Raw genomic sequence first — 27,502 nt, 5'->3', positions numbered from 1 at the left:
ATCGGCATTGCCATTCCCCAAGGATACAAGATCTCCAGGAAGGACCGCCCCTCACGCCCGGGAGGAGGAATCACCATCATCCACAAATCCACTCTCCTCCTGAGCACACTCCCCGATGAGCCCACAGACCTGATGGAACACCTTAATTTCAAGATACTGGCCAGCCCTACCTCCACCCTCCGTGGAACCCTCATCTACCGACCCCCTGGACCCAGCAGACTTTTTGCCAACTCCATCACGGACATCATCTCTCCGCATGCCATCGCGTTCACCAACTACACTCTACTGGGAGACCTCAACTTCCACCTCGACAACCAACTGGACCCCAGCACCACATCCCCCCTGGACACCCACCTCCACAACATTAGACTCTGCCAGATTGTGACTGAACCCACACACTCAGCAGGACACACCCTTGACCCCCTCTTCACAACAGGAAACTCCATCACCTTCAGCCACACCACCGAACTCCCATGGACTGACCATCGATGCGTCTACTTCACCTTCAGAACATCCACCATCCACAGACACCAGCACCTGCTCCCATGAAGAAACTGGACCAGAATCACCGACGACCAGCTAACCTCATCACTCAGCAACTCCACCACAACCATCGCGGAAAACTACGACGCCAACACCGCAGCCCGAACCCTACACAGATGGAGTTCCGACAGCGCCAACACCATAGCCCCATCAAGAAAAACAACAACCCCCATGCCAAAAAAGCTAGATGGTTCACCACCGAACTTCGAGAGTCCAGGCGCACTTGCCACTGCCTTGAAAAGGAGTGGAGGAACCCCAAATCCACAGAAACCCAAAACAACTTCAGAGCCGCCTCCAAAGCCCACCACCAACGCATCAGAAAACGAGGAGAAAAGCGATTGAAGCAGAATCTCAACTCATGCACACAACAGCAAAGAACTCTTCAACATCATCAAGGAGTTCGCCCAACCCACCAGCGAGTCCACCGACATCCCTCCCTCACAAGACATCTGTGAAAAACTCAGCACCTTTTTCCACCACAAAATCAAGAGCATCTACGACAACTTTGACAAAGACAACCAACACACTGAACCCTCACCAACCACCTCCGACATCCTGAAGCCAGCAATCGACAACTGGACAGCCCTCACCACCGAAGACACACTGAAGACGATAAAGTCAATCCACTCTGGGGACCCCACGGACTCCTGCCCCCCCCCACATTTTCAACAGAGCCGCCGAAACCATCGCACCCATGCTCTGCCACACCATCAACCGCGCCCTGGCAACCGCCTCATTTCCTGATGACTGGAAACACGTTGAGATCAACCCTCTCCTGAAGAAACCCTCGGCGGATCCCACCGACCTCAAAAACTACAGACCCATCTCCCTGCTCCCGTTCCCAGAGAAAGTCATCAAGAAAGCCATCGACAGCCAACTCGCCACATTCATTGAAGAGCACAACATCCTCGACTCCTCCCAATCCGGCTTCAGAAAAAAACACAGTATGGAAACCGCCCACCGTGCCGCAACAGACGACATCCATACCTTACTGGGCAAAGGAGAAACAGCAGCCCTCATCCTCCTCAACCTCTCAGCGGCGTTCGATACAGTCTCTCACCGCACCCTAATATGCAGACTCCATGACACAAAGATCCAAGACAAGGCCCTAGACTGGATCCGCTACTTCCTCTCCGGCAGAAGGCAGGGGGTCAGACTCCCCCCTTTCCTCTCAGACCCTACACCTACCACCTGCGGAGTACCCCAGGGGTCCTCCCTCAGCCCTACCCTCTTCAACGTCTACATGGCTCCGCTCGCCCCCATCGTCCGAACCTACGAACTCAACATTGTGTCATACGCAGATGACACACAACTGATCCTTTCCCTATCCAACGAACTCAACACCGCCAGACACAACTTTCGAGAAGGCATGGAAGCCGTCGCCAAATGGATGAAAAACAGCTGCCTACAACTAAACACAAACAAAACGGAAGTACTCAAACACTTGGGAGCCCACATCTGCCTTCGCCAAGAAACCCACCTGCTTGCCAGTGACTAGCACTGAATTCGCTCACACCAATTTGTTTCATCCAATTCCTCTAAAACTGCAGAAGTAGCGATTCTGGTGTGCAGTTCCTTTCAAGGCAAGATAGGCTCCAAACAGGGCGAAATCAGGGGTAGATTACTGTCTTACTCAGTCTCCCTGGGCATTTACACTTTTGCCCTGGGGACTATCAACACTCCTAATGAGGGTCAGGAACACTTTTTACGCCGTGCAGTGACTGATGTGATGGCTACACAGCATTGTTTAGTTCTCTTTGGGGGGACCTAAACCTGTTTTATAATAATAACTGAGACAGATTTGTCCAGCACCAAGTCAAACTGGAGCCCTCTTTTGGGAGGGTGCGCTCTGGCTAGAGGTAATGGGATTGGGTCACATTTGGCGTACTCTGCACCCACATTCGTGCAACTACACATTTTATTCTATTGCACATAAAACATAGGTCCAAATAGATCACTTCCTAGGCACATCTGTTATCCAATCTCTGGTCACGGGTTCAGAAATAGAACCCCGTTCATTGTCCAATCACATAGCAGTCATTAAGCAAATTAACAAAGCCTTGGCAAATTTCCTTGAAATCCATGTCAATGCGGAAGTCTGTATATCTACGCTATGGGAAACCCTGAAAGCAGTAGTTAGAGGCAAACTAATAGTGATTTCCGCAGCCGACAATACGATTTGCAGGGACAAACAAGAGTATTTATCCCTCTCAAGCGTATTCATAAATGTACCGGCGCTCCCCGAGTTTGAAGTCAATTTGGAGGCTGCTCTAACGCAACTGTCAGGTATTGATCTTGACAGAGTGGAATAGGCTGCCTTTCAACTTCGGCCCTCTTTTTATGTTGGGGGAGACAAGCGTGGATGCCTCCTGGCCGATAGATAACAGGTGCAGCAACAGGCCACCGGAGCCCAGGCTATATTGGACGCAGATGGATTAGAACGTACTGGCAATGCTCAAATCACCTCTGCCTTGCAAGACTACTTTAAAGAGCTATACACACGGCAGGACCTACTGGAAGACATTTCGTCTCTGTATCTCCGAAGTGCCCATAACCCCGAAATTAACACTGTAACAGGCATCCGACCTAGATCGCCCGATCCTGGTTGAGAAATTTATCTCTATCACTGCTAGGCAGAAGCTTCTTAAACTGCTGTGCCCTGACAGATTCCCAGCTCTCTTTTACAAAACCTTTTTCATGACTATGGCTCCTCTCCTAACCGGACTGTTTAATCCAATTAAGTCAGTTAGGCTTTATTTCGATATGATGCATATCTTAAAAAGCAATACATGGGGGGAAGAGCCTAGCGACGAACGAAGATGGCCGCATAAGCTCTCGGCTCCGTCGACCTCCTCCTGCTGCTTGAATATCCTGCTACAAATCCTGCTTTTTCGCCTAGCTCCCGTGTGGGTGACCTGTTGCTGATACTGGCGGTGTGGTCCTGGGAAACTTACGACCCGGATTGCCGGAGTTACATCGAGTGGAAGTTCTTGGCCTAACGCTGACCGAAAACCGGGACCTCGAGTACTGACCCTGCCGGGTTGTAGTGCTACAACGGCGGCCGGGGGACCCAGACATGGTCCGGTCGATAGGAGTGGAGAGCAACCTGCCCCTGGATTGGTGGAGAGCCTGCGGTTCTACCCGCATTGAGGAGGTGTAATGATCCTGTGAGGGCTGAGTGGTCGGGGGTCTCCCTTCTCGGCGTTCCCCTCCCGCCGGGGTGGGGCCCCCGTCCGAGAGGCCTTATCGCTGCTGTTCTGTGTGCCTCCTGCCCCCGCCTGCCCTCATCGCACTTCGGTCCCTGGGGGAATCGGGTGACCCGAAGGGCGCGCTGATGTCTGGAGTTGATCAGTTTGCGGGGGTGCGGGGTGAAGAAGAGCCATCATTGCGAACCGTGATGGCCGCCATTAAGGGTCTGTGCTCCTACATGGTTGCTCTTCCACATAAGTCGATCGCGGATGACACCGAAACTGCCCGATCGCATAATGACTCTGATCTGTCTGGTCACCCTAAGCGAGCCGTTTCTCCCACTTTGATCCCGGAATCTACGACTCGAGGCCCATCTAGTGTCGAAGCATGGAATGCAATATCTGTACCACAGTGTGCGGCTGAATCTGTCATGGTGTATCGCCCGTCCACGTTGACGAGTCCGCATGTGGTCGTGTTCACGTGCTTGTCCCCCAAAGACTTTATTGAAACTGTGACCCGACGGAAACAGCGGGCATCTATCGATCGTGTGAGCTGTGCAGTGTGTTGGAGTATGGGACGGTCGGGATCTGGTCGCACCGTGGCGTGTGTCATGGCGGCTGAGGATTGTGATGGACTGTGGACATCCGTTGGGCTCGCCGCACAGATTCGAGGACTGGCTGGACTTATGACTTATCCTGTGAATTGGCGGGTGCGGTGTGTGGAACTCATGGTGAACACTCGTAGAGGTCAAGGGTGAGACTGGAGTTCGACTCGGATGCTAGGGGTTCGTGAGGGACCCGGGACCCGCCATTTTCTTGTATTGGGGGCGGGGTGGTGTAGAACGTCTTTCCTGGGTTCTACCGGATCTACTTTGCTTGGTTGCTGATTGTTTAATGACCAGGACTGTATGTCGCAGGAGGGGGGTAGTGTGACCGGGGATGTGTGATTCTCCTCCTCCCTTAACTTTTCTTTTCTTTCTTTTTCTGTGTTTCCTTCCTTTATAATTCTCTTTTCTACTATATTTCGGGTTTTTGGTTGCTGGGCGACAGGCACGCTGCTAGGGGGGTAGGCCGTAGCCATCTGCAGGGGTGCAGGGTGGGGGGTAGGGGGTGGGGTATTTTTGTTTTTCCGTTCTCTGTTTCTATGGCCTTTTTCTCTTTTTAGTTTGACTGGACTTTCCTTTTTTCTCTCTCTCCCTGGGTTGGGGGACAGGGTATCGGGTTACTGTTTGGGCTATTTGGGCCGTGCTGGGACTGTGGCCGCTCAGCCTCTCCTGTCATTGGATTCATCGGGTGGGGTATTAGTCGGCAGTCTTCAGTAATGTATGCTTGCTTATATTGCTTGCTTCAAAATGTGGTCGCCTCTACAGTTGGACATGCTTCCCTGCCCACCCTGTGACTGTATCTACTTTAGATCCCGTAGCCGGCCCCCTCCTGGTTTCTTTTCTCTCTCTTCTTTTCGTCAACATATGGAACTGTATTACGTATTTACCGTGTATATCCCATTTTATTTCTTAAATTGACCTCTCTTATCCTGAGCTGCTCTCCTGGGTGTACCGTAACACTTTGATGCTCTAATTTTGCTGCCATGCCTTCGGGATGTTTGGCTGAATAGCTGTGTGCACCCTTTTCTAAATAAAGGTCTTCAAAAAAAAAAAAAAAAGCAATACATATACATAAAAACGGTAAAAAGAGCCAGTGCATAGATAAAAACATACAGTTCATATTACAAATGGCGCGAATAATTTACATAAAAACAGTCTAAAATACATATTAAACAAGATACAAAAGCCTAGTAGATCTAATGAGCCATACCCAGCCTAGGAATTTCGCCAATCCACATGCAAACAGGGGCCGCGGGTCCGTTTTCAAAATTCGTAGTGCCTCCTTGTGGGATCTAGTCCCAAGCTCTCTACAGAGTGGTTTCAACCATCTGCGGCGAGGAACTACATAGGCCGAGCATTCAAACAACAGGTGGGGAACTGACTCAGTCCTAGTCTCACGAAAGGGGCAGAAGGGGGTAGTCTGTGCCGGGACCTTCCACCTGGAAGTCAGAATCCCAACTGGAAGTAGGCCTACCCTAAATTTGAGGTATAGAGCCCTGTCCCAGGGTTTTAAAATAATGTCCAGATACGGCTCACAGAAGTGCACCTCCTTAACCAAGAGGAAATCCACAGTGGTCCTCCACAAGTTAGCATTACTGTTTCTGCCATCAGTCACCCAGCTCCAGTATAACTTCTTCAAAGCTGACTTGGGCGGGGCAGTTCTGTTATTTCAAGCGTCTTCGAGGCCCAGGTCAGCAAGAAGGCGCTTAACTTCCCTTAACCAGCGGACTTTAGACCAGCCAGGCGTTGATAGAACCTCTTTTAAACCTTCTGCATAACTGGACATTTCAGGGACTCTCCAAATACGCGCCCACAAGAGAAGAGGACGCAGCCTCGCCTGGTCACTAATAGGCCGAGTACCCATATCTAGGAGGAGTGGTAGAGTTGGCGTACTGTAGGGGAGCCCCATTAAGTCCTTGTGAAATTTGTTTTCTGAACGGGACAACTGGTCCACATTCTGTACACCCCAGAGTTCTGCCCCATAAAGTGCTGCACTGACACCTCTTTCCCTATATATGTCAAGTACCGGTGCAATGGGTTTGAGGGTTGAGGCACGCTGTTCGTTAAGGAGGGCCCCCACCACCCTCTTGTGGGACAGCAGCATCTTTTGGTGGTGACATTTCCAACTCATGGAGTCGCAGAGACGAATACCAAGGTAATCGAACTCCTTGACCCTCTCGAGTGGAACTGAATCAAGGGTAGGTGGTTTGGCGGTCTTCTTTGGGGGGTTTAGGACCAGGTACTTTGTCTTTCCTGTGTTAATAACTAGTCCCCTTGAATCACAGAAGGACTTAAAGCTAGTTAAAAGACTCTGCAGGCCTGCTGGGGTTTTGGAGATCAGGAGGGTATCATCTGCAAATAAGAGGGTAGGTATTCTCCTGCCAGCCAGGGATGGTGCGTCTGCAGGATGTTGTAGCAGGTGCTCCACCACTCCGTTGACATACAATGAAAACAGAGTGGGGGCTAGCACACATCCCTGGCGGACACCTCTATTTACAGGAATTCGTGATGTTTTTTGTCCCTGGTTACCCCACCTGATCTGTGCGAAGTTATCAGCATGCAGCTTTATCAGCATGCTTAATAAGTAAGGGGGAATTCCCAGTGCATCGAGCACACTCCAAAGTTGGCTACGTGGGACCAGGTCAAAGGCAGTCCGTAGATCTATAAATGCAAGGTACAGACTGCCTTTGCCCAGTAAAACCACTTTCCAATAAAGCATCATAAGCCGGAATGATTGCTCTATAGTCCCCATACCTGATCTAAAGCCGGCCTGGTAGTCAGAAAGAATATGCTTCTCCTCTACCCACTGCAAGACCCTTCCTAAAACCACTTTGCCTGCTACCTTCTGCGTAGAATCCAAAAGGCTTATAGGGCGGTAGTTAGCTGGGTCGTCCCGGCTCCCTTTCTTAAAGATTGGGACGACCTCTGCGCCCTTCCATGAGTCCGGGAGAGCTGCACCTGCCAAGCCAGCATTCAGTAAGGAAGCAATAAGTCTTCCCCACTCATCTGGATTAATGCGGAGCAAGTCCCCCGGGACACCGTCAGGGCCCGCCGCCTTGTTGGGGACAAGACACTTAATCGCCTTCACCACTTCCTTGGATGTAAACAGGAGTTCCTCATTAAGCTCAATGCAATCTATGGGGTACTGTTCAATCGGGGTTACCTCAATACCCGGAGCCATTGTGTAGAGCTGGGAGAAATGATCAAACTACGCTCCTTCCGTTATTTTGCATGTTATAAGCGAGTCCACTGGTTTGTCCCTAGCTCTTATTAAGTCCCAAAATCCCTTCAAGTCCTTCCTTGAGCTTGCCACCTTTAAGTCATGCCAAAACTGATTCTCATGCTCAGCCTTGGCCTTAGATATTGCCCTTCTATAATTTCTCCTTGCAATGCTAATCAGCCCACCATCTTTAGTTTTCACTGCCTTGATTAGATCACCTTTGGCAGCACGACAGGCAGGGGAAAACCAACCCGCATTGCCCTTGGGTCCACCTCTTACGTTGCCCCTTGTGCCTACAGCATGAACTAAGAACAGTTCGCCTAAGGCGTTGATGGTCTGGGCAAACAAAGCGGTAACCTCATGCGCGCTAAGTGCGGGGGAGACTAAGCGGGGCATGATGTTAGACATTATAGATTTTACTTCCAGTCTCTTCCCCTTATTGGCAGCAATGGTGTTCCATTTCAGGCGTCTACCACAGTTGGAGGGGCATACTTCGTGTGTTGTTTTCCATACATGTGGGAGTGGAGCTGTGGTCGCCCCCGCCCACAAAGGGGACAGGGACAGAGATAAAGGATTGTGGTCGCTGTCAGTAGACGATAGAACCACCATGTCTAACAAATGGGCCCAAAGTCTATAGTTCAAGAGAATGAAGTCAATTCGTGAAGAATGGCCTACTCTGTTAAACGTATGGGCCCCATTAGGGTCTGAGTTTGATCTGCCGTTGGTTGCCCTTAGACCATGTTCCAGGCAAAGGGCATTAAGGTCAATGGCACTTTGGGTCCAGCTTCTAATTGGGGATAATGTGAGGGGGGGATACCTCTCCTTGCACCGTCCTCCCGGGTTCCCAATATATCCTCCGTAGCAAGGGGTTCAAATGTACAATTGAAGTCCCCAGCCAGTATGACAAGCGAGTCAGCACCACTAGATCTAAGTTCCTCATCGATGCCCATAGGGGACAATGTGGATGTGCCACCCCTTGATCCTCTGACATAGATATTAAAAACTTCTAGCACCCGCCCCCCTTGTGGCCCTCTCACTGTTATTCTCTGCAGATCGGGTGATTTGGTGGCTATGCACCTGATAGAGAATCCCAGGGAAATACTTGCCCAAATTAATAGACCGCCAGAGGGGCGGCCCTTCCCCCCAGGCGATTGTAATGCAGAAACAAAGTAGGTAGTATAACCCACCTTGTGACGTGGTTCCAGGCACCAAGTTTCCTGAAACAAGCAAATCCCGAAAGATTCAACGAATGAATTCCATTCAGGTATGCCAGTGTTCCGTGCAAGACCAGCTATATTCCAACTGACCACCTTCAGGGCTACATCGCCAACTCCTCCCCGCCCTAGCGCTAGTTCGCTCACAAGGGGGTCATGCACAGTGCTAGGGGCCTCCTCCGAGACTAAGGATAAAGCTTCACCCCCAGGCACCTCTAAGGGGGACCGTGCATGTTCAAAATCTTCAACACCATCCACAGAAAGGTGACCCACAAACATAGCGGGAGCAAAAAGAGTACAAGTAGGTGGCCTCACCAGTTCACCTCTAAAGGTTGATCTGTCACTTGGTTTCCCCCCAAATGCCTCAGCATGCTTCTCCCGTAAGGGGCAGCTAGCACGTCAATAGTTGCGCCACATCCGGCCCTGCGGCTGGAACGGACTATTACAAAATAGGCTGAATTGGGAGAGATTACCACGAGCCTGTCTGCCACCCTGGACCTCCCACACAGGTGTTTCGACTGGCCTAGCTGATAAATTTGGGGGATTAAAGAAGCTGAGGTCACGTGTGCCTATTACTCCACCACTACCTGATGAGTTGTGCTCCCTAGTAGGAAAAGAGCAGACAAAACTGGCAACCCTTGGGTCCTCAAAATTTACTATAATACAATCTCCGCTTATGTTTTTTGGTCTAGTGCCGATCCAGCCAACTCTCCTTACATGAATTACCCGCCCATCCAAGTTATCCGGCAGGGGTCTATTTTCTTTAAGCCAGAATAAGGACTTATTCAGCAATTCCACAAAGGACTCGTGTTTACCTGGACAGTGTTCAGGCACCCCAGTCAGTACTGCCACAAAAGGCTGGCAGTCGGGAGGTAAATTAGCATTTGGAACTATCCCCCCTTAGGGCCCCTGCCTGACTGCGAGGCATGGGCTGGTACCAGTTTATCAATTTTAGGGGTAGTACTCTCAGGAGCATTAGTGGTGGCTGGGGTGTTAGTGCTTGCCCGGCCAGGAGTGCCATTAGCCCTGGGACATGCCGTCTTTTTGGCTGGAATAGTATTAGCCTTGGAGGTCTTCAAATTGACTGCGGCATTAGGTGCCAACGACCCGGGCTTCTTGGCTACTCCTGGGAGAGCCACAGGGTTGGAAGCAGAGGCAATCACCACCGGCACCACAGGGGCGGGACCGGCTATAATATTGGGTATAGAAGTGGGACCTTGTGGGGCTATGGGGGTCTCCCTACTGTCCGGCCCTCCCCCAGTCCCCTCCTCCCTCATTCTTAACTGCAACTTAATACACGATTTTAGGGAGAAGAAGTTGTCTAGGGTTGTCTGCTCTAGTTTATCCAACCGCTCTGCCAGACCTTGGATTCTCTCTAACACAGGGAGAAGTAGTAACTTCGTCATTTTCTCTATATTTGCAATGGAGAGAGAGTCTGAGGGTAGGATCCCTACAGGATCACTAATCTGGTCAGTCATGACATTAGGCGCTGGCCCTCCAGGTGGGTCACCCCCCTTCACTCCCATCATAGTGCTGATGTCCCGTCCCACTACCTTTTGGGCACCACCTGACCTAATGCTAAACCCCCGGGATCTCTTGTATGGTTTGACCAATCTACCTTTCCGTGGGCTAGCCATTCTTTTTTGTTTAATTGGAACTGAATGTATTTGTGCCTGTACTACGAGTGCAGGTAGGAGGGGTATGTCCACATGGGTAGGAGTTATAGCCAAGGACGATGTAGGGGCAATTGACTCACTATCCAGGGGGTCTGGGGCAGCCTTGCTTTCAGCTGGATAGGCTTCAGCCGTCAGACTCTCCAACCTATCTATACTAGCTCTTAGGCCGGCCACCCGGGGGTGGTCCAGGGGAGGAGAGGCAGGGATCAATGGGACAAGAGATCGGGCTGGGGATGGTACCAAAGCTATCGGGCCCAGCGATGACCGTTTATCAACAAGGGGTTCTCGAGAAAGTTCTCTGTCATAGCGATCTCCTTTTCGATGACAGTAGCCACACGAGTGATAAACTGATCCATGGTGCCGACCATACCCCCCTCTTCTCCCCTGCCCCCCCTTCTCAAGTTTTTGCCCGATTGAGTTGCCATTGACATGGCAGGAATGGCAGGGTGTGGACACAGTACCTACAATGAGACTCTTAGTCCTGGAACAGTTGGGGAGTAGCAAGACTCCAGGGATCCTTTGCAACCAAAAGCCAGTTTTCAGGGGGGCGGCCCGGCCCAGCCACTAACAGCCCCGGACGGCCACAGACGGCCCGCCCTTTGCCCGGGCTTAGCCCGGCGCGCGCCTGCGCGCGTCCCGCGAGGCGGGGGAGAGAGTCAAATAAGTACCTAAAGGCAGGGGGCGTGTCCACGGGAAGAGGAGACAGCTGCGTGAGACCCCGGCCTGCTGGTCCTCGCATTCCCGTGTGCTCCGGTATGCTCCTAGTCCTGGCGCAGGTTCAAATCCACCACCTTCCAGAAAGTATCCCCCAGCACAGGGCAACAGACACCACCTTCACTTCTCGTGCTTTCCGCTGCGAGCAGCTCCCGCAAAGCGGGGGCTGCGAGAGGTTTTCAGCTGGTGGCAGGGGGCGTGTCCACGGGAAGAGGAGACAGCTGCGTGAGACCCCGGGCTGCTGGTCCTCGCAGTCCTGTGTGCTCCGGTATGCTCCAAGTCCTGGCGCAGGTTCAAATCCACCACCTTCCAGAAAGTATCCCCCAGCACAGGGCAACAAACACCACCATCACTTCTTGTGCTTTCCGCTGCGACCAGCTCCCGCAAAGCGGGGGCTGCGAGAGGTTTTCAGCTGGTGGCAGGGGGCGTGTCCACGGGAAGAGGAGACAGCTGCATGAGACCCCGGGCTGCTGGTCCTCGCAGTCCCCTGTGCTCCGGTATGCTCCTAGTCCTGGCGCAGGGTCAAATCCACCACCTTCCAGAAAGTATCCCCCAGCACAGGGCAACAAACACCACCTTCACTTCTCGTGCTTTCCGCTGCGAGCAGCTCCCGCAAAGCGGGGGCTGCGAGAGGTTTTCAGCTGGTGGCAGGGGGCGTGTCCACGGGAAGAGGAGACAGCTGCGTGAGACCCCGGGCTGCTGGTCCTCGCAGTCCCGTGTGCTCCGGTATGCTCCTAGTCCTGGCGCAGATTCAAATCCACCACCTTCCATAAAGTGTCCCCCAGCACAGGGCAACAAACACCACCTTCACTTCTCGTGCTTTCCGCTGCGAGCAGCTCCCCGCCTTCTATGCTAGCGGCTTCCATTGTCATCATCCCCAAAACAGGCATACACAAACAACACTGACCGTCTTACCAGCCGATATCTCTTCTAAACACTGATCTCAAGCTATTTACTGGCATCCTGGCAGCTCGCCTAGGCACCCTTCTACCAAGCCTCATTGCCCCTGATCAGGCAGGCTTTGTGCCCATCGACAATGTAGCGATAATATGAAACAAATCCTACATTTAATTGATAAGGCCCGTAGCGGACCCCCTTTCCCCTGGCCCTAGGTTGTGGGTAGTGGGTAGCACCTATGGTGCCCCCTTACATGTCCCTGCACCATTTGGCAGGCACTGTATGGTGCCTGCCACATATGTGTGATGACCCCTTTTTGTCTTGCGGTGTGTGCTGCAGCCAGCAGCACATGCTCGGAGGAGCCTCGGTGGTGGTCACATCGTAATTCCTATAGAGATAAACATCGGCACTCTGACCTGTTCAATTATTTATTCGTGGCATGTTATCCTATTCTATAATACTCAATTTATACAAGGAGCAATAAATAGTTCGCAGTTCAATTTAAATTATATGGAATACATAAACCTGGCAACGTTCTCAATACATTTGGTTAAAAAAGAATGCAATGACAAACTATTACAAAGGTGGAGGGCGTAATACAGTAAACCTCCTGCAGAGTGGTGGATCGGCAGCCGACACGTGTTTCATTACATAGTAACTTTTTCAAGGCTTAAAAACAACCAAGAAAGTTAACTCGAATGTCATAAAAAAACAGGATCTTCTTGTAAGGTTGACCGAGTCCTACTAAGTCACTGCGCCGATGTAGTCCTAAGTGATAATAGCACCACACAATTCCGTGGGTCGAATATTTGTCAGTCCAATGTTAGGTTATAGTGGCCCTTGCGATTCGGACGGCATGTTTTTATAAAGAATGATCCTATGTGGCCTCTAAAAGAGGAAACCAATTAGAGAAATCTTTATTTCAATTCTTCAAATTTATACGTGCGAACTTGCTATAAGGTTGAAAGATTCATTTTAATACCTCAAAGCCAAAGAAATTCCTTAAATTTTGAGGGACCAGAGGGCTATGATATGCCCCTTAGGCTGTAGAGTTTGCCATGTGTAAAAGCCGTCCTGAGATCTTCCACCGGCTCCATTGCCAGAGCAAACAGCAGCGGTAACAATAGATACCCCTGCCGAGTGCCCTTGTTTGCCTGTTTAATAGTACATCTGGCCCCTCCACAGTCCAACACTTTTCCTAATGTTGCTTATGTCGGAGTGGGAAAAATAAATCTGGCCCCTTCAAAGTCCAACACTATTGTTAATGTTGCTTAGGTTGCAGTGGTAATAGTAAATCTGACCCCTTAAAAAAAAAAAAATTCCCTACTGTTGCTTAGTTTTGACTGCGAATAGTGAATTTGACCCCCTACATTACATAAAATTACATTACATTATTTGAAATTCTTTTTTTGCGTAATATTTTTTTTATTAAATTATTTTTTTAAGTGTTATGATGGTAGTGTATATGTATTAATTTTAATATGTAGTGTTTTGATTCTATTTTATTTATTCATAATCTTATTTATTTATATACTATGCGTAATATTTTGTTTCATCTATTTATTAGTATATGTTTTTGTGATTATATTTTGTTCTTTTATATTTTTGTAGTCAATATTTTGTATTTTATATACAGAGTATGTAAAGCCAATATGTGTCCTTAATATTTTAGGGGTGATATTTTTATTTCAATATTTTGTTGCCGATAATCCGTTATATAGCCCTGTAATCATATGCTACTCACTGGCAAGATACCTTAAGAATTAAACATGCACTTTTACAAATACATATGTCATGTGCAGCTATACGTGTGTGTCCTTGAGTATGTGCCTATATATGAGTGTTCATGAGTATATGGATCACAATATCCGGAGCAGCACCCAGCAGTTCAGAATGCATTGACTAAATATTAGTTTGTCAGTGAAACATAGCTAAATGAATGGTGAATGGCTTCTGCACATATGGTGTCAAGTGCTTTGGTACCAGTGTTTATGTGAATGAGGACTAGAATTGTAACAGGCAGTGTGCATCACACAGTATTGGCAAAGCTCCTTGTGAGTCCTAGCTAGCAGGCATAACCAGTGTGTATGGGGTGGAGGGTGGGGTTGGGGGGATGGGGGGATGTGTGTGTGAGTGCATGTGTGTGTGTGCACGTGGGTGTGTGGGTGTGGATTGATTGCATTAGCATCAACACTGGAACATTCAAGGTTGCTACATGAAGGTCATAAATAACAAGATCTGTTGGAGGTGTGGAATAGGAGAAACAGCTGGTGTGTAGGGATGAGTGTATCAGCAGAGATTTGTGTGTGCTTGTTTGGGTAAGCAGATATAGGTCTAAGTAGGCCAGCCGCAGTTAAGGAGTGAACGTGGGTGTACTGGACTGGCAAGTAGTGTGTCTTACACTCAGGACAAAAGTGATGTGGAAAGCTACTTAAAAGAGTGTTTGGGTGATACTACAAGTCACAGAGACAACACAAAGTGGGTGTGCATGTGTTTGAGAGATTATTTGTGTGTGTGTTTATTGTAGAGTGCAAGAACAGCGACTGATGTATGGCTGTAGTAGTACTGAGGTGATTGGCAGAGATGTGCGTTTGACTAGGGGATACAATAATATTGAATGTTGTAGGTTGCTGCTGGTCCAAACTAAAGTGTATTGCCAGAGCTGTGTGTGACATAACTGGATACCAGGGTTGCTTGAAAGATGGTAGTGGAGTCCATTATGGGGGATAAGGGGCCACAGCGTTGGTACCCAGACAGTTTTCAATGCCAGGCAAGAGAGCTCGCTGGGCTGTGTTACGACTGTACCTTGCACCTAAACTTGAACCCATGACAACACCTTGCCAGTTGAACTGTAACTCGCTTATATTATCTGTTTGACATTTGCATAGTGCAAAACTAGCCTAAAGAGGTGTGTCTTCAGCTGTTTTATAAAAGGAGCAGGGCTGGGCCTGTCCAGGTGGATATGGGGTAGCATCTCAGATGTTGGGTTCACATAGGGAGAAGGTATGTTGCCTTTTTTTTCTTTTTTGCACTTCTTAGCCTTCATTCTTGGCTGGGTGGGAGCCAAGAGTCACCAGAGGTGGTGAGCTTTCTGTGTAGAACAGGTACTTTTTCTTTAGTAGGGAACACTTGTACCAAACTATCGTAGTTTGGTTGGTGATTAGTTCCCTGGTGGTGAGGGAGCTATCCAGGGTGAATCAAAGTGAGTAGGGTGTAAGCTGGGGTGTGACTCTTTTGAGGTTCATGACATAGAGTGAGGTTGCACTAGTTGTTCCATTTTATACATATCTTGCTAACACAGTCTCACAATATCAGAAGCAGGTTGTACTGGATGACTAATATCCGAGTGTTGGAAGCTCTCGTATATTGTTATATATAGGGGTATTTTATCCTGAAATGTGAAAGCCTTAATGTGTCTGCTGATCTGTGAATGGCAAGGTGCAAGGAGGCCAAGACTGTTTAGAATGAAGCCTCCGCTTGAAGATTTGTACTACTGCTTAATTTAGGGTTCCATAACTACTGTACATGAATAAAGCTGTGCTCCTAGCTCATACAGTAAATGGATTGCAAACACTTTCAGATGAGTTTTATAATTTTATGCAGGGGCTGAAGCGTAACACCCATTCAAAAACGTTTTAATTGGAGAAACACTCATAATGAAAACTATGAACGTCAGCTACTTCGGTATCTTATTTAATGCCAATTTGAGCTGGTATCGATTATTTACTCAGTGGTCCCAAACGATAGTAGCGATGTGTCAAAACACTTCAGTTTCGCGAAGAATTTGGGACATAAGCCCCTAAAGAATTGAGCATGCTATATAAAAGTGGATGCCTCTTCGTGGGCACATATGAAGCTGGCGTGTGGGGGCACACATCTGTAAAGTCCCTTCAGGTAGTAGAGAATAGGTTTTTAAATAAGCTTTAGGACTTCCCAGATCCACATCAAGTTTTATTTCCCAACATGAATTGGGGTTATGTTTTTTAGAATACATGGTGGGCTTGACGCCCATTCCGTTATGGATTAAAATCTGGTCCATACAGGAGCTAAGTTTCACATGCAGAGTGGTGAAGGACTGTCTGAAATAAAGTAACATGCTAGCCATACCTTGGATTAATTATGTAAAAAGTGCTATTCGAGATCTAGGATTAAGCCCACTCTTCTAGACTACAGATAAGATTAACTCACATACCAAAGTCCTGGTTAAGGGGATGCACTTTCCTCATAAAGAAAAGTTGAGATTCATGAAAGCTCTTAATATGGTCACAGTGCATTCATACATTCCACTCTCAACTTGTAATGGCATGGAGCCCTACTTAACGTGGATAGAGGCACCAAAACATAGGTTTTATTTAACACTGCTTAGACCCAATATGATATTTTTTTAGGAGCTTTTCCTGTTGGTGGGTCCTGGTTTGCTCTTTTACCCCGTTGTTCATGTGATGGAGTTTCTAGCCACTCAACCAAGCACGCCATGCTGTTTTGCATTTTGTACTGTGCTTTTAGAACTGGGGTTTTACACCCCATTTTAAGTGGAAAATGTTTTAACACACACCAGGAGGGTCTATTGGCTTTACAATGAATTAAGCTGCCAACAATTTCTTATGCAGTTTTGAATTTTATCATTCAGGCATTGAATGTAAGGAAAACATATTTCGTATGATTTATCTATGGTGGTTGTATGATCAGTGATGTATATGTTATTAACTGAAGTTTTATGACACTTATCTGTTGTGCCTTTTATATGTGTTTTAAATATGTGCTTTTGTGGTCATATGTCTGACCGAATAAAGATTTATTTGACTTTGGCCTCAGGATAATAAAACACTGTGTTCACCATTTTGAGTTTGAGCTATGACCTATATACTGGAATCTTGTGCCAAATAAAATAGTGAAGAAAAGGGTAAATCCAACTTTACTTTTTGCACTCTTTTAGAGATATGCCAGTACTTTTCACCAAACCATAAAAAAACCTTTCTTCCAAAATGCTGTAGTCACTGTGTTGAACAAAGCAGACGAGCAGAGTATGTTATGAACCATCAGCTACTCATCATCCACATACAACTGCCTAATATCTCACTTGATTTGGATCAAGCACAACGTTCCTCAAAATGTAATTGTAACTGATCGCTCACTAACATGTTGACAACTCCACCTGAACAGTAGTCTAGGGGCCCAATTATAAGTCAGTTATAGCAGATTTACTATAAGTCAGGTGGAGCTCTTTCCCTGGGAGGATCTCGCCCTGAGTAATTACAAGTGCACCGTGTAAAATTAAATGTAATTCAATGCATATTTACCACTGCTCAAAGCAACTAGACAGTGCCCAAGTGAAAGAAGCCATAACTAAGAACTGCATAGTTTGTTTGACCCAGTAGATCCGGGTTCTGCATGTTATTCCCCATTCCAGGAAAGGAAACTTGTGATACCAAGAAATTTCTGGAGGCGAGATACCTTCTGCAATTGTTAACTCTGGCCTTGGTATCATACCTGACATCTTGTGATAAAACCATAGGAAAAGGTCAGCAGCTACTATTGAAAGATAGTCTTACTCAAATTAAGTTGATATTGTGTTTAATTGCTCAAAATCTGTCATTTTATTTTTTTTCAAACAAAATCTTCAATCCACTGGAAGGAAATGTATGATTTATTAAAATCTTATTTACCTCCTTGTTTTCAAGTATAACACTTCACCTGAAGATCTCCTGCCCACCATCTCCTGCCTTCAGTTACCCTAGGAACCCATTAGCAGCAGTGCCACAAGTGAACGTAGAGCTGGAGTCAGACTATGATGACACCGACACCGAGAAAAATCGCAGAGACATGGGAAGCGAGACCACGTTATAGTACTGGCGCAGAGGATCAATGATATCCATTCAAGAAGACGTGTTGGTTTAATAACATAACATAGATGGGAACAAATGAACAATCAGCAGAAAGTGCTATTGTTAATTGCAATTGTTATTCTTTGAAACTGCACCTAACAACAACAAAATATGAAAGACTGACTCTGTTATTAATAATAATTACTTGTTTATATATAATGCTTCATACAACACTACTGCTGTTTCTAAACGCTGGTGGGTATGTGTGTGTCCCAGAATGTAAGATGTGTTCTTGCCTTTTTGCTTCTAGCTAAGGCAATCTTAATAAGAGATCATGTTTATAGGCTAATAAAGAAGGTTCAGTAATGTTCTGCACCAGATTCAGTTCCTGTATATAACATGTAAATAATGAAATTAGGCCTCTCTCGTATTTGTAAGAAGTAAATAGTTGGAAAATAAGTTCTCTGTTTCTTTGCAAAATATGTGTAGGAAGTACATACTTCTATCCTTAAAGTGATTCATTCAGGAATTTGAGCAGCACCACATTCATAAATATGAATTCAGAGCAAGAAATCTGACTTTTACTTTTTTGATTATGTATAAATCCTCAGCTTTATGTGTGAAAAAAATGAATTAAATGTAATGTTACTAAAATTCTGAAATAATAAGCATTAGACCTCACTTTAACTATCCAAATCACATAGTTATTTCAAACGTGTCTGATTTGTACATATTTGGTAAGCACTATCTCATATACAAGAAGATAAATTCACAGGACTGTTGTAAAATGAAAAGTTGATTACATTTTTTTAGGAAGAAGGATGTTTCCATTGTACTGCTCATTTCTAGCTAATGAAGTATACACATTGGTACTGTATTCAAAAGCCATCTTGGTATTGAAAGGGTAAGACGTAGGCTCAGTTCTTCAACTCTCATATAATAGTTTGAACGTATATTGCTTTGAACTGCTTTGTGAGTCAAAACCGTTGTTTACCCTATAAATTCTCTCCGCATCCATAGCCGTTTTATTCCAGAACAGTCAAATAATTACATTTGACATTGTCAAGTGGTGCTTATAAGCGATATTAATAATTTGCCCATGACATTTAGACTAGGAAATGGGACTAAAATAGGCATACATAGCTTTCATGCCCTTTCCAGGAGCTGCACTCAAGTGCTCACTTAGGGCCTCATTTATGAGGCCTTGCGTCAGTTTTGCGCTTCCGATGCGTCACTTTTTGTGAAGCATCGGCGGCGTAAAACATGCCTCCTGTTGCTCACTATTTACAAAGTGATGCATCTAAGCAGATGCGTCACTTTGTAAACCCGTGCTCTATATTATACCTGCGTCAGGTATAATGTATGCACGGGGGTGCGTTCCTCCGCAAAAAGCCTCGTAGAAGTGACGCAGTGAAATCTATGAGATTTCACTTTGTCACTTCTAGGACGCCGTTGCGTCAAAATCTTACGCCTGCCTCACAGCAGACGTAAGACTGGCGCAGGCCCTTTCACATGGGGCTTGCCCCATGTGAAAGGACTCATTGCTGGAGTTGCGTCACTTTTGTGACACACTCCAGCAATACGTCACTTTTGCCCCATACAGATACGTCAGAAATACTGACGTATCTGTAACTCCTTGCGACATGATGCGTCATACAGTAAATATGACGCATCAGGTATGTCGCAAGGAGTGCGCACTGAGAAGTGACGCATCGCTGCTTTCACGCAGAGATGCGTCATTTCTCATAAATGAGGCCCTTAATGTTTTCCCCCAAAACAAAGAAGTTTCTTTGGAGTATTTCATGACTCAGTGGTCTAATAGACCATGTGTACTTAGGTGTCTAAGAAAACATGACATTTCCACTAAGTGCAATCATTGTTAACAAGTCATTGCTAACAAGGGACCAATGAATAATAAATGAGATACCTTTATATTTGTATATCTCCAATTAGTAAATATATGGCTTTACATTTCAAAGACTGGTGATAACAGAGCGCTCATGTACGTCTAATGTGAAAGTGCAGTAAAGATATTCAACAAAACAATACGAAAAAAGGTAGAACGTCTGCTCATATAATGTTTGGAATTATGATCTGATTATGTCTGAATATCCCAAACTCCTTCACGATTCGGAAAGACAGTTCAGAAAATAATATTGTTAATGTTTCAACCTATATAGTCATTGAAGAGGGACTTCAACAGGTCAGATATCTAGGAAATTTCTGGCAGCAACCCTGAAATGGCTATTTCAGAAAGCTAGCACCTAGTATATATATATCGATCAGGCTAAAGGTAAGGTGCTCTGGTATAGGGCAAAGGGGAAAAGTCTTGTTGAACACAGGCGGAATATCTGCTAAATTCGATTAATGAGACGCAGGGCCTGCTGTGCACAATAACTGTCAATGCCAGTGAACATCATTTCTACTCAGTCACTCACCATCAACTTTAAGAAAGTGCAAAATAATTGTGCAAAAATATTTTTAAAATAGGACTTTAATGGCACACATACCATTTCCACGTGTTACTTCCCATTTCTTTTTATCACTAAGGTGTTAAGCAAGTGGAAATCTATACAGATTGCCCAGTGCAAATTTTATTTGTGCTGGGCTGTTTTTGCACCAACCACTCACATATATGTCTTAAATGACCCAACAAACCATTATTCATACCCATCAGCACACATTCATTGGCCTTTGCTTGTTAAAGCTGACCACTGATGACCTGTTCATGTATAACCAATCAGAACACTTCATATGAAATCTACTCAGGTTTTGTGAAAGCTCTCTTACACAAGATTTTAAGGAATCATATTTGCACAACATGAGGAATTAAAGGTGAAGCAAAAATGTACCCAGACACCTTTCCAAATTCCAATTCCTATACTGTATCTAACATTCTTATTTGTGAACTAATACCATTCACTTTCTGACTTGATATCCACAGTGTAACTGTTAAAGTTAGACTTGGCAAGGTGCGAAGTATAAAACTTTGCTCATTCAAGAATATGAACACACACCTACAGCAGTATTCCTTTAAGTGGGATTATTAAAACTGGTTTTCACCCACGATCTATGATCCACTGACTGCAAACATCTATACAATCTTGCCCCCTCTCCTCACCAACATAACCTTGAGTTTATAAAGTGAGAGTACCAACTTGGGTTCCGATAAAAAATTGTGGCTTGTGCCGCAAAGATGAAGAGCCACAGCTGTAAATCTGCACAATGGCATGTTCTGATGCCGTTATTCCAGTCTCCCACACTGTAAGCTTGTGACACAATGGAGACCAATGTGAGGATGTGCCTATTTTCAGTTCACAGCACCTTGTGTTCTCTTGCAGATGCCGAGCTCTCCCCCTCTCCAGTGGCGGCTGCCATTTAATAAAAAAAAGGGTGATGAGACGAGTTTGGGGAGCACGGGGGCGAGGGTAAAGCAGGTGTAGGGGGGACATGTTAATAATAATAAATAAAAAATCTTATCTGACAATGCCGGCCGCCTCCTGCGTCACGTCGCTCCTGCTGGCCTCTTCCTGGTCCCAGCAGCCCCTGGGACAGGCTCCCATCCAACCTCCGTGCTGCAGAGCAGCATAGCAATTGGCCTGAGTGGGCAGGAAAGACGCTCCATTCAGGTCATGGAGTTTGTGGGGGTTCTCCAGTCTGGCTTCTGAATGCAGCCGGGCAGGAGAAACCTAAGTGAGCATGTGTGTTTTGGTCGGCCTGAGACAGTTGGGCAAACACATATGCGTACTTATGGAGTGTACAAGCACTCCTTCTCCCACCTCCCATGCCCTGCCCCTCCATGCACAAGCTGGCTCTGAGCCAGCAAACGAAAAATAAAACGATGTTCTAGCATTGTTTTATTTTTCGTTTGCTGGCTCTGCGCCAGGCAGTGGGGTGATGCTCCTCCGCCATTGCAGAGGAGCCGCCACTGCACCTTTCAACAACCCAACCCTACCTTCAGGGGCATAGCTTCAGGGGGGTTTGTGGAATGTTACACCCCCCCTAAAAATGTATTTTGTAGTAAATAGTTGGGTGGAGGTGCTTTCAGTCGGGTATGGTGAGGTGTCGGTCGGATTTCAGCCTGGAATTTGTACATGCCCACACTGACAGAAACACACACACACTCTCTCTCTCTGTCTCTCATCTCTGCCTTAAAACTTGGAAGTTTGAAAGCTATTGTCTTTGAAGTAGCCCTTACAATCAGAACTCCTCTGTCTTTCCCAGTGCCTCTTAAGCTACCCTTGTGTCCTGCGTCTCATATAATATATTTTAAACATTTTATGCCAGCGTGATTGTTATTAAATCTGAAACTTACATTCCCTCGGTCTTACTGCCCAAGCCACGCCCCTGCTTAGGTTGTAATGGAGACTGATTTCATTCACTGCTGCTTGAAATAATATTGTGTTTTTAAACTGCAGCTACATGGATAGCTGCTGCCCATGTGTTAGAAAAGGGAAAACAAACTGATTAAATCAACGCTGCAGTGATTGAAGGCAGCTCCTGCTGCTTAAAGCAATTGTACTGGACCTATGAAGGTCTCATATTCCTCCAACGGAATTGCACCAGCCTTTGTGATAGAGTTTGACAACTACATACTGTGCTTGTCATTATTATATGCCAAATTGTGCCTCCGTGGTTGCTGCAGAGTAACATTAGGCCCGATGCACAGAGGTAAACTTAGACTTTTGTGTAAGTTTACTACTTTTCTGTATTCACAAAGGTAAACTTAGACCAAAAGTCTAACTTTACTACTTTTTGGAATTCACAAAGGTAAGTTGCTACTAGTAAAGTTAGACTTTTGGTCTCAGTTTACTTTTGTGAATACCAAAAAGTAGTAAACTTACAAAAGGTCAAAAGACAAAAAGATGGGGGTTAGAGTAGCACATTTTAGCCCTGAGGGAGGGGAGCAAATATTACTTTCCTCAACGGTGCTCAGGTAAGGAGGCCATTCTATGAGCCGTGCTTTCACAAGTGCTAACTGTGCATCTGGCGAATGATGATGCCGCCAGCCACAGCATTTATTGGGTGTGCCATTATCTCACCAGAATGCACACATGCCAATACACCCGAATGAGGCAGGAGACTCCTGATTTTTTAAGCCAAAAAGTACTTTAGGTTGGCTATCTGCCATCTGAAATTGACTGTGATCCAATAGAAGTCAATGGGGGAAATACATTCTCCCAGTTATTTTCTTAAAGTATCCCACTTTCTTCTTCTAAAATGTTAGCATTTGTGAGAATAGGGGATATTACAGTAATAGTGCATTTCCCTACCCACCCACCCCCACTGTTGTAATAATTTGTGTTTGCTCACATGGCTCCTGCAGTAGCGTAACACAAAATGATTGGGCTCCCCTGCAGATGTGATGATGGACCCCCGTGTCTCCAGATCGCACTGATATTCATTGGTCTTGGGTTCAAAGGGGGCCCCCTGAACGGTTGCCCCACCCCACGCTGCATGGGCCTCTCTGCTTTCCCGAGTGTTTAACTAGTTCTTATTCCATGCCATTGCATAAATTTTGCAAGGCATGCAATGGCATGGCTTAGAGGGTGAGGGGAGCCCCCTCCAAACATGGAACCCTGTGGGCCCCTCCCCACACCGCAGGGGCTAGGGGCCCTTCGTTATGCCCCTGGACGCCTACCTAAATCAGGATTTGTAAAAGTCCCATAATGAAGGCGCTAGAGCCCTATCACGATGGATTGAGCGCCTGTTTTTTAGTAGGTGTCTAAAGGTCAAACAGTTAACTAGGAAGTTCTCCAAATTAATGTATTAATTTTAAAATGAATAATTTGGAACCAGAGAGTGGCACTGCTCACTGTAGGCAACTACTGTTTAAAGTTCAAGCATTAACTAAGAGAAATTCTGAGTTACATGTCTGAGCTTTAGACATCTTGAATGCAAAAAAGCAGTCAGTGGGCCCATCATGATACAACCCAAGATGCTATTATTGGCTTCAAAGAGAAAAGGTTCTGATAAAGCTGATAAATGCTTGCAATGAACCACCACATCTACAGAAAATGTTACACTGTAACAGATCTACCCTTGTTCATTAAATGTGCATGTTCATTGTTTTCAAATTTAATGCAAGAGAATTGTAATTTGCGTTGACTTGTTCCAAGAATTTTTTTATGTACATCTTAATAAAAGTACATGTTTAACTTCATGAAGCCTCAGATTCTTTCAGTCATTTTCATTTTTTAGCCTTAAAACACATCTACAGGGTTAAGAAGGGAAGTGGAAGAAGATGGAGAAGGGAAGAAGAGCAAAGGAGGGCAGCAACCAAAGCTGCTGTGGTGCTTCTATATCTAATCGTACGAATGATGGACCCAAGGAGGTGATACCCTGTAGGACTGCCTTCTTACCCATCCTCTCTCTTCTGATCGCCTTCCCTCTATACACCTTTTTTAAAGTTCTCCATTCCTTAGGTGACATTTGAGATCATATACATCTGGCCTATTTTATCATTTATATTTGTTTTACAGTTACTGTCTGGTTTTATCAACATTTATCTTTTACACATCCTATAGTCATGTAACCATGTTTGCAACTTGGACATTTTCACATGTAAATAAGAGATAAATGTACTCTCATATTTGGCTTTTAGTGCTATAATTAGCAATTGCGGCTGGAAGGGAACTGGGATGCTGGGGAGGGGGAAGGGGAATTTAGAAAACAAACTATTAAAAAACCTTTACCTCTTCATGGCCACTGTCTCTACTCCATCATTGTTTCCCTTCTGCTGAGTCTTGGAAGCATGAAGGACACAGGTTGCCCTAAGCCAATCACAACACTGCAGTGCAGCGTTGTGATTGGTCTGAGCTGCCTGGTTCAGAGCTCAGATGGGGACTATGAGACTGTGCATATTGCCCACCAGGATGTGCATTAAAAGAGGGCCAGCCAAACCGCCATGCGCACTTAGAGTTTGCCAACCCCTGCTCCCCGGGTGATACCAGCCCCGCCCCGCCCTAACCTAGCCACGTAGCTACAAAAAATAAAATGATAACGCTGTAAATATCATTTTATTTTTCCTTTTTTCACTGCTATGAGAGCAGTAGAGCGATGCTCCACCGCCTTAGCGGAGAAGCCACCCCTGATAATTAGCCAAGTACAACACAATACGCCCATCGGAGTACGCTAGCATTGTAGTACAGGAAAATTGATAATTTAGCTCCTTATCATCTTCCTCACCCCAGTCCTTGCTGATGTGAGGTGTGTGCACTGCTCTGACAGGCACCGTGTGGGTCATCTATTTCCAATGCTTGGGTATGCACTTTTCTGACAGGCGTGTTTATTGCTCTGACATCCAGGGTCAGACTGGCCAATAGGGCAATCAGGCAGGGCCTGATGGGCTGGTCTGATAAATCAGTGTGAGGGCTTTTTTAGCAGTTTGTCGGCCTGTTTTAAGGCAAGAAGGGCTGGCTTTTACTGTCGACTTCCCACAAACATTGACTGCAACAAGCACAAATACATGCAGTCCCCCATGCCTTCAAAAATACCAATACAGCTTGTCTTTAAAAGTTCAAAATTTGCCTGAATTTTAAATGTGGGCCACTTGTTTAGCTATCTGGTTAGCTTATGGGGCATCCTTTGAATTGTTTTCCTGGCTACTTTTTAGTTCCAGTCCGACCCTGCTTCGCACTGTGTCTCATCTATTTCATATGCCTGAGTATGCACTGATTCTGACTTCAAGTGTCTGAGTTCTCAGGCTGGGTAGCTCAACTCCCAGCGCGCTAGCTCTAAAATCTAGGGCATAGGCATTGGAAGTACAGGTGCTGCATCACCACCAGAAATAATTTATGCTGGATTTCAGAAGTTAAATGAGTAATAAAGATGCTTTAACCTCTTCCATGCTCATGATGAGCTGAGCTCGTCATGAGCCATGGCGCTCCGGTGCTCATGACGAGCTCAGCTCGTCATGAGCCGTGGAACGCTCGCATGCGGGGATAATTCCCCTGCTGTGCTGAGCGTTCCACGGCAGGTAATGCACCTGTGACGAGCTGAGCTCGTCATGAGCACAGGAGCGCCGTGCCTCATGACGAGCTCAGCTCGTTATGAGCATGCGGGCGCTGTGCGCGCCCTCCTCCCCCCAGCACAGCGGGAAAATAACCCCCCCAGCGAAGGGGTTAAATGTATGTTTATCTTGTCACATTTGCTTCGTGTTCAAAGACAACAGTCAAATATGAGAATGTATATTCTGACAAATTGCTGCTTATTCGGAAACTATAGTGTATTTTTATTTCTCGGCCTGCAAAGTGAGAGGATTTTGTAAAAGTGATATAGGTGAATAGCTGTAGAATGTTAGTTTTTGTGTAGCACACAACATTTAAATATTGAGAAATGAACTATACACATATATTCAAATTTTACCCGCAATTAGTAATCCGCAAATCAATTGCTTTTTTGTAATTCTGAAGTATGATCTAGACAAAGATTTTACTAGGATTAAAATAAATTATGGCACTTTACTTGGTGATGCGCAAATGATAATTATTTACTGAAATGTGATTTCCAATCATTATCGTTGTTGCGCTACATAGGTTTACCAGTAAAACTGTATGTCTATTAAAATTTAGAGCCCATTTCAGCGCAAAATTTGGTGTCTGTACTGACAGTGCTCTACTGCACTAGTGTTGCAAAATGTGCACAACAAGCTACATACCACACCCTTACCAATCTCCTACTGAATAAGTGTAGCACATTTGCTACACTGTTTTATATCTATGGCACTTGGATTTTTCACAGTCCCTATGACCTCAGTGATGTAACATTAATTACAGCACCCTTACTCTAAAACGTGTTTGAGCACTACTGATCTAGGACCTACCCCACCACTCCTATGCTTTTACATTTCACTATTCCCTACTCAGGACTCCCATCATTCGTGTTTTAAATTTTATTTAGGCAGAGTGATCAAGACTTCATATATCCACAGCCTGGCTCCTTATTGTAGTGAGGGGTCACTATTGTGATGTGGACATTTATAGCAGTTAGTGAAAGAGGGTAGGAACGCACTGCCTGCATGTAACAGCGCCATTACCCCACAGCGTCTTTGTAGTTGTAGTTCCATTTTCACAGTAAGTCCATATTATTTTTCAGCTAATGCTGTCTTTCGAAATCGTATCTCTAGACACCAGTGTTTTGAGATTCTTCCCTCAGTTTGAAGCCTTCTCTTTCACTGTGAAACAACACAAGGAATTTATTGTAATCAGGCATTCCCAATTCTGGTGAGGCATTCTCACAGCACAGTGTAAGCTGTCGTACAAATACCATCCCAGGGTTCCGGATCAGAGTAATTTTTGTGGGTCAACCTTAGAAGAGGTTTCGCTGTCAAAGAGAAATTTGGAATCCACTGTCTACAATAGCCCAGCATTCCTAAAAACATTCTGACTTCTTTCTAGGTCTTTGGAGGATTCTTATTGAGAATCGCTGAGATTCTTTCCTGTCACACTTTCCTCACTCCCTTCTCAATGTGGTGTCCCAAATACAAAACTTCTGTTTTGCAAAACTGTAACTTAGTCAGTGATACTTTATGTCCATTCTCTGCTAAATATCAAACCCACGGTGTTCGCCTAATTTGGGCTACATGATCTCAATTAGTTCGATAATTATCACAATACCCC

The 27,502-nt window shown here is 45.9% G+C and overlaps 1 protein-coding gene across 1 annotated transcript in view; it reads left to right on the top strand.

Annotated features, from left to right (window-relative positions):
* SLC4A5 (solute carrier family 4 member 5) overlaps positions 1 to 18,474 on the top strand; it is a 659,349-nt gene extending 640,875 nt beyond the window's left edge. The window contains 1 exon segment of the mRNA XM_078665747.1: positions 17,739 to 18,474. Coding sequence (XP_078521873.1) covers positions 17,739 to 17,904 — 166 coding nt within the window. The 3' untranslated portion in view covers positions 17,905 to 18,474.
* The last annotated feature ends 9,028 nt before the right edge of the window (positions 18,475 to 27,502 follow it).

Source organism: Lissotriton helveticus, chromosome 11, assembly GCF_964261635.1.
Source record: "Lissotriton helveticus chromosome 11, aLisHel1.1, whole genome shotgun sequence".
In the NCBI taxonomy this organism is placed as follows: Eukaryota; Metazoa; Chordata; class Amphibia; order Caudata; family Salamandridae; genus Lissotriton; species Lissotriton helveticus.
Note: the sequence above shows the minus strand (reverse complement) of the source record. Positions and strands in the feature narration are given on the sequence as shown.